Source organism: Equus quagga, chromosome 8, assembly GCF_021613505.1.
Source record: "Equus quagga isolate Etosha38 chromosome 8, UCLA_HA_Equagga_1.0, whole genome shotgun sequence".
In the NCBI taxonomy this organism is placed as follows: Eukaryota; Metazoa; Chordata; class Mammalia; order Perissodactyla; family Equidae; genus Equus; species Equus quagga.
In genome coordinates this window covers 116,662,372-116,676,065 of record NC_060274.1, presented here as the reverse complement: position 1 = coordinate 116,676,065, position 13,694 = coordinate 116,662,372, and the positions used below count along the sequence as shown (strand labels likewise).

At 44.5% G+C, this 13,694-nt stretch overlaps 1 protein-coding gene across 5 annotated transcripts in view; it reads left to right on the top strand.

Annotated features, from left to right (window-relative positions):
• ATP6V0A4 (ATPase H+ transporting V0 subunit a4) overlaps positions 1 to 13,694 on the top strand; it is a 74,011-nt gene that overhangs the window by 45,818 nt on the left and 14,499 nt on the right. For all 5 annotated transcript variants that reach the window (XM_046669339.1, XM_046669337.1, XM_046669338.1 and 2 more), the window contains 5 exons: positions 81 to 220; positions 1,839 to 1,996; positions 5,580 to 5,673; positions 9,087 to 9,205; positions 11,259 to 11,475. In XM_046669339.1, coding sequence (XP_046525295.1) covers positions 81 to 220; positions 1,839 to 1,996; positions 5,580 to 5,673; positions 9,087 to 9,205; positions 11,259 to 11,475 — 728 coding nt within the window. The remainder of the gene's footprint in view (positions 1 to 80; positions 221 to 1,838; positions 1,997 to 5,579; positions 5,674 to 9,086; positions 9,206 to 11,258; positions 11,476 to 13,694) is intronic.

Sequence of the window (13,694 nt, the reverse complement as noted above, 5' to 3'; positions counted from 1 at the left end):
TGGGGTGTGATAGAGAATCTTTGGTGGGGGGCTCAGAGGATGTTGGGAGGACTCAGACTGTTGGGGTCTCACCTCCACAGCTCCCTATACCATCATCACTTTCCCCTTCCTGTTCGCTGTGATGTTTGGAGACTGTGGTCACGGAATAGTGATGCTACTGGCAGCCCTCTGGATGGTCCTTAATGAAAGGTACTTGCTCTCCCAGAAGACAAACAATGAGGTGAGTTGATGAGTTCAGTTTTAGGCTCTTGGATTTTGTGGGGTTGCTGAGACGTGAGAGTTGAAAGCCTAAGTGTCTCGCCTTATTTCCTTGAGGTTATAAGTAGAATATTAAAAGTGCATATATTGTTTTCACCATAGAAATAACATGTTTTTATGAAAAGTAAGGGAAAGACAGTATATATTCATTGCAAAAACTGGGAAAATGCAACAATCTAACTACCTAGAGAAAAATCACAATTAATGTTTCTGTGTATCTTTCCAATTTTTTCTGTACTTAAACACAGATGTATAATTTTCAAAAATTGGGACCAAATACTGCATATTAATTTGTAGCCTCCTTTTTTTCTCTTAAAAATATCACAAATATTTTTTCATGGCAGAGTTGTTCTCCTATGATCAGCTCACAATGAGCATTCTTATAAAACACTGAGAAATCCTGAATATTGTGTCTTCATTTTTACACTGGAAGTTTCCACACCTTCTGTGAGGTCCCTTCAGAGAGTGTTGTGAAGATTGGGACAACTCAAGAGCCTGCAATGTTTCAAAGTTAATCAGTTAACATCACTTTATGTCTATCGTGATACATTTTACAAAGTGGAAACGTGCTTTTAGCTGTGATCTGACTTTTTTGTGTGTGTGTGAGGAAGACTGGCCCTGAGCTGACATCTGTTGCCAATCTTCCTCTTTTTGCTTAAGGAAGATTCACCCTGAGCTAACATCTGTGCCAGTCTTCCTCTACTTTGTATGTGGGATGCTGCCACAACATGGCTTGATGAGCGGTGTGTAGGTCTGCGCCTGGGATCTGAACCTGTGAATCCCGGGCCTCTGAAGCAGAGCACCCAAACTTAACCGCTACACCATCAGGCTAGCCCCTGTGTTCTGAATTTTAAGAATATATGTAATCTTTAATTACAAGTTGACCTAACTAGAGCTAGTTCCATGATGTCATAGTGAGTTAACCATAAGCAAGGTTAGTCAACCTTTGACTTATGACCAATATAGTTTTCCACAACAAGCATTTTAACAGATGTGGTTTCCTATAATAAATATTTGAAGTCTCCTAGTTACACTTGAGCAGTTCTAAGAGTGATTGGTTTACATGGTCCAGTATTACCAGAAAGCACTTTCCCTTCTTAGTGGATGTGCTTAGACAGAGACTCAATTTTATCATGAAGACCCACAATGAGTATGGATGATGTGCCATAAGATTTAGCAGCCATATGAGGCTAGCTCAGTGCTTGTCTCCCAGAAACACTTGCGACAACAGCAACTCACTTTCAAGTCTCTTCCTTTACAGGTGAAGCCTCAGCTTCTGCTTCAGTTACAATTTCTAACCGAGGCTGAATTAAAGAATGTGAGGCTCTGTGGTTTTCCACAATAACAACTCCCAGTCTAGAACTTTTCCGATTCACCTGTGTAAGCTTGGGAAAATGTTGGATGTGCTCTTTCTATTTGTACTGCTTTCAGGTCTGCCTGGTCCTGCGGCCCCTCTGTTAGGGCCTGTGCACCTTGCTGTGGCTAATCTAGTGGTGCTGGAGACGTCCTCTAACACACTTTCCCCCAGGGTCTGGCTCAGAGCCCTCTGACAATCGTCCTCTCTGTCTCCCTGAGGCCAGATTTGGAACACCTTCTTCAACGGGCGCTATCTGATCCTCCTTATGGGCGTCTTCTCCATCTACACGGGCCTGATTTACAACGACTGCTTCTCCAAGTCTTTCAACATCTTTGGTTCTTCTTGGAGTGTCCGACCCATGTTCAGAAATGGCACGTGGAAGTAAGTTTACAGGCAGAGACAGGTCACTCGCTGGCCATCCAGGTGGTCTCAGTGACAGTTTTCATGGCCAGGGGAGTCTACGCCTGGCTCTGCTCAGAGGTGCACCCACAAATTCAACAGGTAATTCTGTTTTATCTGCTGAGTGCAAGTCCATGTGCCCCTTCCTCAGTAACTGTGCTGGTAACTGTAATGCATGAAAATCGTTTTTAAAACTTCAGCTCAACTGAGCGTATCTCATGGAGTGCGTACTATGTGCCAGGCACTATTGGGAACCCAAGTGCTAGAGCGGGTGTAAACTGGCCCTCATAGCAGCAGTCATGGGAGCGAGGCTTTCTGGAGAAGGTGGCGTTTGAAACATACCTGGCTCTGCAGGGAACTAGACATAGAGTGAAATCGTGCATCCTTAGGACAGAAGCTTTGCTTTAAGAAAGGCCAATGTGGGCATTGAACTATATAAATGATTGGTTTCCAGTCTTCAAGACCCCAGACTCTCCAGAAGGGCATTTTCTTTGACTGTTCAGAGCGCTTTGATTCAATGTCAAAAGCAAAGGAGGAGACGGTTAATTTTGCAATGCTGGCACCCTGGATTTTTCTTGTGGGCAATGGAGTGAGGAGGGCAGGGGGTGGTGCGGGATAGCTGGTGGGGCGATGTGTTGGCTACAGGAAAGAAAGACCTGGAAGCTCTCTACATCCCCACAAACCACATCTCCCATAGGCACTCCACAATTATTTTATGCAGTTAATCAGACAAACAGTCATCAGAATGGAAACACAGTTCTTAGGGAATGGAGACTTTTTTCTTTTTTAAACATTTTATTTTTCCTTTTTTCTCCCCAAACCCCCCAGTACATAGTTGTATATTTTAGTTATGGGTCCTTCTAGTTGTGCCATGTGGGATGCCGCCTCAGTATGGCCTGATGAGCGGTGCCATGTCCGCGCCCAGGATCTGAACTGGCAAAACCGTGGGCTGCCAAAGCGGAGTGCGCGAACCCAACCACTTGGCCATGGGGCCGGCCCCAGGATTGGAGACTTTTGTGGGGAGGGAGAAAGACTTTCAAGTTTGAGAGGTAGCCAGTCTGAAGAATTGGGGGAGAAGAGCAGGGCCCTGGAGGGTCGGGGACTGTGAGGGAAACAGTAGAAATTGTGACCACCTTGTGGTCTCTGGGGGACCTCTGGCTCCGGGGACACACACCTGAGATAACCATGGTAGTTTCAGGGCTAAGTGACGAAGCCTAAAAGTCACAGGTGATGTTTCCACACGTCTGTCTGCTCAGTTTCTTCAGGTTGGCTTAAGGTTTCTCTCATTCTGGAACTTCCAGTTGAGAGTATGACAGGAGGGAACTGAAGGAAAGTGAAGGCAGAGATGTGTGAATGTGTTCCCATCACATCTCACTTCCCGTCTGCTCTCTCCCAAGCATAGTGGGATGCTAAGCTTTTTGTTTAAGGTACTTCAAGAGTTTTGCCTGCTCACCAAAATCTGCACTAAACACCGCTGGAGGGGGCTGAGAATAAACCGTCAATCTCATCCAAGGATTTTTCAGTCAGAAAAGACCCACTCCAGGGTGCCTTATGACTTGGCACTTTCCCAAGTGCGTTTTAAGGGCCTGATGTTCATTGAAGACGCGGGTGGGCTTGGGGGGCCTGTGGTAGTGCGGGGGGCATGTCGTGGAGGTCCAATGCATTCCCTTTTAGTTTCCCTGCTGGGTTCAAGTTCCCTGTGGTAGAGAACAGGAATGTTGAACAATAAATAAGTAAATAAAAATGAAGAATAAAACATTTTCCAGAATTACGGATGGCTCTATCTATGGTTTTTTTTGGTTTTGATTGTTTTTGCTTTGCAACTGGTGTTCTAAAGAGGTGCCTAGGAGAATAAGACTTTCACAGATTTAAAGACAAATTACTTAGTTTTGCTCTTCAGATTTAAACTCATAAGCATAGCTATGGACTTTTAAAACATGTGTTAAATCAGCATAGTTTTCACCAAGCTACCAACACGAAATTTCATTTACCCTGGGGTGTGACTGGGAAAGGTCCAAGACAACTGGCTTATTGTCACTTTGCAAACGCAGGTCAGGATGTTGTTCTTTTATGCACACGCAAATTCCCCCTGTCCCATTCAAGGCTCTTTGAGGCCAAGCCCAGTCTGAGAGATGCTCAGCCACCTGCCCAGGCATCGATAGTGTGGAGCAGAACCTCATTAGCAGCAAGGCTAGAGAAGATGGCAGTCATCCATCGGAACAGCAAGGGACACAGCAAGCTGATTTTGGTCACCAGTCACCTGCTAGGTCTTGGGCTTGCTTTCTCTGACAATCAACTAGGGTCACTGTCATAGTGTCCTTCAGCCAAAGACCACCAGAAACATGCCTGTTGTCACCCAAATTGGGTTTGTTGACTCAATGAGGGAGATGGCACACCATCGGGGAATGTGGGCATCTCAGGAAGAGGATGTTTGAGAGGGCTTATAGGAGTTGGCCTCTGTGAGGATGAGGGGGTGCTTGGTCGCTTTTGTAGTTTAGACAATGTTTTTATTTTTGCCTGTGTTCAGATATGATTGTTGAATGGTCTTGTTTTGTCTTGATCCTTCTTGGTCACAGGGTGGGCTCGTCTGATGTTGGCATGCTGTGAAGTTGTTTATGTTCAGCAGCAGATGCTGGCGTAGCTCTGGGTACCAGGCCTGTTCTCTCCCATCAAGGGCAGCTTTGTTCTTTGTCGACATACAAACCCCTCTCTGCTATTTAAATCCAGCCATTTGCACTGAATCGTGTCGTTAGGACAGGGTCTATGTCTGCGATGGCCAGTCAGGGCTGGCTGTTTCCACCGTACACTGAGGGCCTGGTCAGCATGATTGGCTTTCCTCAGTTCCCTGGATAGCCCCTCGCTCCTCAGCTGCAGGAGGGAGGGAGTGTATTTCTAGGAAGCCCATCAAAGTTGCCAGCACTCTGTTCCTCATCGTTTCAAATGCTCATTCTTAAGCCCTTCCATAGATGTTGCTCTGCAAAAAAAAAATTAAAAAAAAAATTAAACCTTAATATTCTTATTCCCTAAGGGCTTGCAGAGACTATCCACTGACACTTGTGCTTCTGGGCAAAAATGGGACACAGATTTAAAGACATTCAATGGGCCACAACTGTTGAGGGCTTTCACAGAGATGAGGTCCCACGGGTGAAAGCCCATTCACTCCTCCAGGATCAGCCCACATGCTCCGGGGGAGATTTCCCAGGCTGGTCCCTGGGCTGGGATTTATTTCCTACATGCTCCTCCATCCCTGCCCTGACTTCTTTCCTAATGTAGGGTAACTGTTTTTCTTCACCACTCCCCATCAGGTGGAGAGCCCTTTGGAAACTCAGACTGTGAGCTCCTAGGGGCCATGTGGTAATTTCTGTAGCCTCAGCACCGGGACTATACGTGGCACATAGTAGGTATTCCCGACTCGGTCGTAGAATAATTGAAGGAGCCAAATTGATGGGTTGCACCAACAGTTAGGCTTTGATTCCTTGCCAGTTCATGACTGATGGATGGTGTGTCGTTTTCCTACCTCTGGTTGATCATTGGTTTTGCTTTTGTTTCCTTTGTCCCCCTGTAGTAGACAAGTAATGGAAACAAACCCAGTTTTACAGCTGGACCCGGCCATTCCAGGAGTGTACTCTGGAAATCCATATCCATTTGGGATTGATCCGGTAATAATGTCTTCTTGGGTTAAATATTTATTATGTAAAATGTCTTGCTGAGGAGATCTCCGGGTAGAGGGGAAGAAAGTGCCAGAACCTGTCAAATCAACAAACCGATGTTGAGATACAATAACGTGTACTTGAGGTTTTTGTGATACATTGTGCTGGACTCAAGTAAATGTCCTGCCTGCCCCCTTTAGCCAGCCCACGGCGTCCTCAAACATCTGCCTCTTCCTGGCAGGTATCCCCTGCTGGTTCATGATTGCTTCTTTAAAAAGCCCTCAGTTGCCTGGAAAGTATGCATATTAGATTAGCTATTTAGCATCTTAATCAAGTTCTCTGTTTTGGCATTCTCTTCCAGTTAACATCTCCCATTTTTCCTAGAAAAGTATGGGTTTGCTTTTATTTTTGCTTTATTTTACTTCATAAAATTGATGCAAGTGAAAAAAAATGGTATATGTTAACTTTTGTTTGTTTGTTGTATTTATCTCATTGGATTTGAGCCAAGCGAAACAAAAGTGCTTCCTCACACGGCCTTTAGATTTAAAGGGTTTTCCAGAAGACTCGCATGCCTCTTTGTGTAAAACCGTGCACACCTATGGCCCCGCGCATATTGCCACCAGGTGGCGGCCCTGTGCTCCAAATGAGCACGAGGGTGTAGACGTGAACTTGGCAAATGCTATCCATGTGTTTCTTTTAAGCTGTTTTTGTGGGAGAGAACCTGAGACTTCAGTTTTAATTGCTGACAGTTGAGAGTAAACAGTACTGGTCCTAAAACTGCACTCTCCTATCTTGCAGGTCATCTCTTCCTCCGTTTTCCCGGGTCCTCCCACTGTCTGCCCACCTCCCCTCCCTTACAAAAACAGACAGGAGCAGCCAGCATTTGTTTATACTTGCCACCCAGGCGCACTTGCATTCTAAGTTTTATCAAAAGAGGTAAAGTCTTTGAAAGCTTGTTTGTAAGCTGCAAAGTGCTAAAAACAAATGCAAGGTGTTATTTTTGTAGACTGGACGTCTTTATCCTTGATCCAAGGAGTTTTATGAACGACAAGCAGGCAAGGAGGCATCCAGAGGGGGCTGATTTTTGGGTCTGGTTGACCTTACCTTGCTTTGAATCTCATTACTTCTACTGTCCTCTCTCTTCCCTTCACGGCCACGTCTAATTCATCAGCAGATCCTGTCTGCCTGGTTCTGCTCCTCCCAGACAAATCATAGTGCATTTCACATTTCAGACTGAGTGGTCCAGAGTTTCCGCTCTGCATGCAATTTTGCCATCTGCTCACTAGTTAGAAAAGAAAGGAAAAATGTGAGGGTGAAAGAGAAGATGGGATGTCAAACATAATAAATTTTTTTCCTAGTACCATTTAGATTTTTGAAAATTTCTGGTCTTTTTATTATAAAGTAATATATATGATTAAAAATCCATATAATACAAAATATTATAAAAAATGAAAAGAGTTGTCCACCTTACCTTTCCTGTTCCTACAATTCCATTCCCCAGAGATAACCTTTGTAACAGAACACTTCTGTGCCTATATAAGCACTTATATATATTAATAAATGTATAATATGTATTATATATATTACATTTTACCTAATGTAAATTTCTACAGTTGCATTTATTGACTGTGTGCAGTGTCTATTTGTGAATCAAATCACAAAATATTTGGCTATCAGAGCTGAGAGATCTTTCTAAAGGTGTTTGTAAATATTTTATAATAAATGAAACATAACACAGTGGTTAAAAGTCCACACTTAGGAATCAGACAACCTATGTTTAAATCTTGGCTTTTCTCTTTCCTTGCTGTGTGATTTTGAGCAAGTTAACATCTCTGTGTCTCTGTTTCCTCATCTGTAAAATGGGTATAATATCAGCCCTAACTCACGGGGTTGCTCAGGAGAGTAAATGATTTTTACATGTAGAGCACCCAGGACAGAGTCTTGTCCATAGACAGGTAAATACTCTGTTTGCTATTATATTCTTTCTTCTTAGGTGTGTAAATAATCGCCCTGAGATTAAAAGAAATTTCCTTATCTGTAAGATGGGAATACTTATGTCTATCTCAAAGGATTTTTGTTAGAATTAAACGAGGTAAATACATTTAAAGAGCTTAGTATGTGGCTCGTACTTCACCATGAATGTTTTGGTTTCTCACATTCGGCTGGGTCTGAAGTGTGCTGGTAACCCTGCCCTCACCATGTCAAATGATCCTATGGGGATTGGCCAACCAGGTGGGCAAAGGGAAAAGCAGAGGGTGGAGGGCGAGCCTGGTGCAGCTCAGATGCCAAGGCAGATGGGGAGGGGAGAGGAGGCGCCTCCAACATCTGTGCACCTGTCACAGGAGTCCCTTCCCCTGCCTTCCCAGCAGCCCTCTTAGTGATTGTCCAGCTGCCAGCTGCTGAGGACGTTGTAAAGAAAGAATCAGTGAGATGTGGTTCTTGCCCATGTGCGCATGGGGGAGGGGGCAAGGTGACTGTACATTGAGGCTGCACATAGGGCAGTTGACCCCTTAACAGAAGCAAAGAAGTTTGGAGGAGGAAGTCATTTTAGGAGGGAAGATGAGAAGACCCTGGTGGCTTTTTTACCTTCGAGATGCACCATAACAAACCCCCAAGATGTGTTTAGCCGGCAGTTTGGGATGTGCTTAGTTTAGTAGGGTCGGGAGAGGAGCACAGACTCAATCATTTGCATGGGGTAGGAGTGGAGACCCCTCTCCCAGGGGTGTTTGAGATTTCTGTGGGGAAGAAGGACATTAGTGACTGGGGTCGTTAACCAGGGAGAGACCCTGACCAGCCTCCTAACCTGAGTGCTTTTTCTGTGTATCTGTCTCCTTTGGGGCAGGCAAGCACAGCTTCCCTCACTTTGCAAGCCTGGCAGCTCTGTTTAAAACAGAGCCTGTGTAGAAGGCAAGGACTACGTCTTAGGCACAGTGCTAATAAGTATTGGCCACAGGAGTGGCTTCTTGAGAAGGACCTGGGAAAAGCTTTGTAATGTGAAGTGCTATAGAAATTCAGAGTAAAAGGTGGCATTATTAAGAAGAGATTGGATAAATTCATGGGACAGAGGTCTATGCTTTTACTAAGGGAATGAGGCAAATTTGAGATCTCCAGAATGTTTCAGAATTTTTTTTCATTTAGAACAAGGGAAAAATCATGTAGATTTTTCTCCCGTCTCCTTCCAGCCACTTGATATTTTACTAATGACACTAATGATTCTGACACGTTTGTCCTTAGAGTTGCTTTTATAAAGGGCTTGGTCCTTTTCCTTTTCTGATTCTAAAATGCGTGCATTGAACTGGACTGAAATTGGAAAAAGTGGTTCCCAGAGTGAATTCCTTAAAGGAAATCGTGCCAGAGCCCCCAACTCCAGCAGAACTTCCAGACTCTGATCTCATGTATTTCTTGTCACGTTTCCCACCCAGATTTGGAATGTGGCTTCAAACAAACTAACGTTCCTGAACTCCTATAAAATGAAGATGTCGGTCATCCTGGGAATCGTCCAGATGGTTTTTGGCGTTATTCTCAGCCTCTTCAATCACATGTAAGTTGCGTGATTAACTTTCTGCCTGTGGTCTGACCACATCAGTGATGAGCAGTGACAAAGCCGCCAGTCGGGCCCTGCATCCCTTTGAGAGAGGGCTTTCCTCCCATGGGGAGTGCCTTCCTGTATCTCTTGGCTTGAGCCAGGCCAAGCTGGTTTGCCAGAAATGGCACCTATGTTTCTCCTCAGCTGAGTCTCTTAAAGGTGAGTGAACCTTTCACCTCAGAGATATTTGAGGTTCAGAAAGAGACTGGCGAGCCCACAGCGCCTTCTGTCCCCCACCATGAAAGGTCTCCGTCGGCGCTGTATCCAGGCTTAGCTTCCGTCAGTGGACACAGGGGGATGTAAATGCCTTTCAACCAAAGTGCCCTCAGATTCTGAATTCCATTTGGTGTAATTTCCTCCTCTTCGCAGCAGCCTCTCTCACTTCTTTGGCTGTTAATGCTGTCCTGTCTGTTCCTTTCCTTCTATCAAGATCTGTCTCTGGAAAGCTTCTCAAACTTATTTATGCTAAACGTATAAACGTTTGAAAACAGTTTCAAATGTGCCTATTCAGAGGCACCTTGTGTGGACATGCAGCTTGTGTGTGTAGCTGAAGCCCCATCTGCTGTGTAGTTTAGAACTGAGGGCGGCAGGGCACCAAAGAAATGATAAAGGGTTTGGAATCAGAAGTTTAAGCACTGGTTCCAACTCTTAATAGCTGTGTGATCGTAGACATGTTGCTTAAGTCTCTGAGAGTGTTTCTTCTTTAGAGTGGGAATATAGTGGTCAGAATGGGTTAAGCTATTGTGTAGTAACCAACAACCCCCAAATCTCAGTGGCTCGAGATTGTGACATATGTCCATCATGGGCCCACCGGGGGGTTCCGCTACCACCATCCTCACACTGGGGCCTGGGCCGATGGGCAGCCACTCTCTGGAACACTGCCAGTTGCCATGGCAGAAGGAGAGTGGTCAAGTACACATTGGATCAAGCTTCCGCCCAAGTGACACTTGTCACTTCCATTCCCATTTCGTTGGCCAGAACCAGTCACCCGGTGACCCCTGAGCTGAGAGTCCATAGAAGCACGATTCTACTTGAAAAATCAGAACTATGAGTAAACTAATGACAAGCAGCTTAGCACCACGGCCTGCCTGAAAGTGCTGTGACATTAAATGAGAGTTAATCCTGGAAAGCACTTTCTGGACTAAACTATAATTGCCGTCATTACGTGTCAGGCTGGCCTCAACTCTCTCTGGCAATCCTGTTTTATCGTGAGATCTCCCTTTTCCTTCAAGTGACTCTTGCAATTTAACAAAGGGAGTGGGGGCCCTTTCTGATGTTTTAACTTGGCAGCCCGCCAATGTAGCCTTTTGGGACTGTGTCTCTTAGAGCAGGAGTTGGCAAACTTTGTCTGTAAAAGGCCAGATAGTAAATATTTTGGGCTTTGCAGGCCACATGGTCTCTGTCACAACTACTCAGTTCTGGTGTTGTAATGTGAAAGCTGCCATAGACAATATGTAAATGGATGAGTGTGACTATGTGCCAATAAAACTTTATTTAGAAACACTGAAATTTGAATTTCATATAATTTTCATGTGTCATAAAATCTTGTTCTTCTTTTGATTTTTTTGCCAACCATTTAAAAATGTAAAAACCATTTTTAACTTACAGGCTGTACAAAAATGGCTGACGGACTCAATTTGGCCCACGGGCCATAGTTTGCCAACCCCTGTCTTGGGGCATTCTTAGGAGAAGAGCTTCTAAGACGCCCTTCTGTACCTTTGTGCCTTTGAGGGTGCTGATAGGAGCTAGGTCTGCGCTTGGCCAGATCACCAGCTGTCTGTGTGCTTGACCTTTGCGTCAGACTTACCTTGTAGACCCTGCTTCTCTCTGGATCTTTTGTGCAAAAGCACTTTCACTTCTCTTCTTTCCCATCCATGCATGATTGCTGCTTGCTAAGGCAGTGGATGCAGTGTTCAAAAAAGGACCATTTTGTGCGTTGGGGAGAATGATTAGTCACTGCTGTTCCTTTGGTGTTCTATCTTGTATGTCTGTGTTTTTTCCACCCCAGATACTTCAGAAAAACTCTCAACATCATTCTGCAATTTATCCCAGAGATGATTTTTATCCTGTGTCTGTTTGGATACTTGGTTTTCATGATCATTTTCAAATGGTGCCACTTTGATGTCCACATGTCCCAGCACGCCCCAAGCATCCTCATCCACTTCATCAACATGTTTCTGTTCAACTACAATGACCCTTCTAATGCACCCCTCTACAAACATCAGGTATTTATGGGTTTTTTCTTCTTTTGTGCACTTGATTATACTCTCGCATACTCTTGAGTATTGCAGAGAGTGGTTATTTGCATGACTGAGCCATCTTAGCACCCGGTCAAGGGTGTTAGGTTCTGTAAATTTCAGAAGGCTTCTCTTGGATGAGTGCGCAGGTGCTGAGGGCAGTGTGGTGGTGCAACTCCAGTCGCTCCTATTTGGGTGATACGTACATGAGAGGGGTTATTGCTGTGGCATTGAAAATTGGTTTGTGCATTGTCTGTGAAGAAAGAAAAAAATAATCCTTCTAATTGATTGGCTAGAAACTGTGAATGCACTAAATAGCACCTTAAAATTTAATAATCCTTTTTTTCTAAAAGTAAACTCTAGTTAAGGTTCATAAGAAAGAAAATGGAAATAGGCTCAGGAAGAGGAGTTCCTCTGTTCACATGGATAATGGGTTTCTGGAAAACTATGAACTCCCCTATGAGCTTCTGTGGCTAGGTGGAGATGCTTTTTTTCTTTTTTCTTTGGGCTCTTCCTCCGTGGACGGTACCTCCCAACAATTAGACCTTACTGCCATTCTGATTTCTTCCATTTCTAGCAATTCATGGTCAGCTTGGCAATTCAGCCACATTATCAACTTAATATTTTATTTTTAAAAAGAATAAATGTCTCATGGGAGCTGGGTATAAAAATAACTCAGTGAGTAATTCTTTGGTAACAAATAGTTCTTCTCTGGCGTCTTCCAGTGATTAACCTGATAATATTGCTTGAAGGTAGATTGTCACTAAGGAGAGCTCGCTTATATAGGTTCTGACTCCTCTGCATCTAGCTCTAGGGCTGGTTTCCCAATGCCAGGTGGCCCTTCGGTGCATCTGTCCCCTGCCAGTGAGCACTCATCCTGGGCGTCCTAGTTAACGTCACGCTCCTCCTGTGGCCATGCGTGTCCTCACGAGCATGATTCCTAGTTGCGTTCTCCTCCCCTACAGAAGCAGCAAATAATGAGAAACAATGTCTTATGCCAGGGCATTTTTATGAAAAATAAGGAACGACTTTAGGTAATAATCAGAGAAGACATATGCCTCTGAGAGCTCTTTTGTGGTATCCCACCCCTTACTGTCGTAGCACCTCTTTGTTATACATGGTTGGTGACCTTGAACCACCCCAGACTGTTAGCATTCAATGAATGTGCTTGGAAGGTTCCTTTACTCAATGCTGGAGTCTAAATGGAAGTTTCCTTGGAGTTCCCAAATGAGTCTTCTCTTTTAGAGAAAGGACTCAGATTCACCAAATATTTCATGTGCTAACTCTGTTCATAAAGACTGAAGTCCTCACTTAGTCGGGAAGATGCACTGGGCGTTGCACAGTGTATGGCTTTTCCATTCACGAACATTGTCGGGAGTGGGCTGGTTTCCCCATGCCCTCCTATGAAGATTAATTACCTTGACATAATTTGAAGTTTCCATAACCTCATTTTGGGGTCATGCAGCTGGAAGAGACAATGTAAGTTGATAAATACAGCCTCTTCCCACCACTGCCTTGGCTGTCTTAGTGCCATGTTTGAATGTCAGAGAGGAAGAGCAACAGAGAAATATAAATCTCCAGTTGCTTTGTACCTCATGAGGGGGAAAAGCGTTGTGTGAAAACGGAAAAACGGCAATGAGGTAGCTTCGTGCTCAGGGAACCAGGACCGGCAAGTGGAGTGCGTGGTCACGTGGTTCCCATCCTTCTTTTGAGCATTCAAGAGTAGAGGAGGGTAGAAGATTGAGCAGATAAGATGTTCCCACTGTTATCAGGGTAAATCTTGTTACAATTGGGATAATAAATTATCTCCTGGCATTCACTGAGAGCTTGGCCCGCACAGTTGAAGAAATGTGTAGGCTCAGGGAATGTTTTTCCTTTTTCTAGGAGCACCCAGTTTTCATTCCTTTCCACCAGCTTCTGAGGCTTCCTGGTTCTTTTGACAATAGCAGCTCTGGGTCACTTCTCAAAGTTGGTGACTAGGAGTCTATGAAAAAAGAGGTGGGAGCATAAGGATGTGAAAGGAAATATGTAACAGAAAGATAAAATAGATCCCCTCCTGGGTTTCAACCGAGGCATAATGGCCATAGGTGCCTCATTCCAAATAGTGAGTTGTGAGGGAGAGACAGTGAGAGGTCAAAATAGAGATCCCAGGACCTGTTAGGGAACCTACACACAATGAGAGTATGCTCATCAGGTGGAGACTGCGA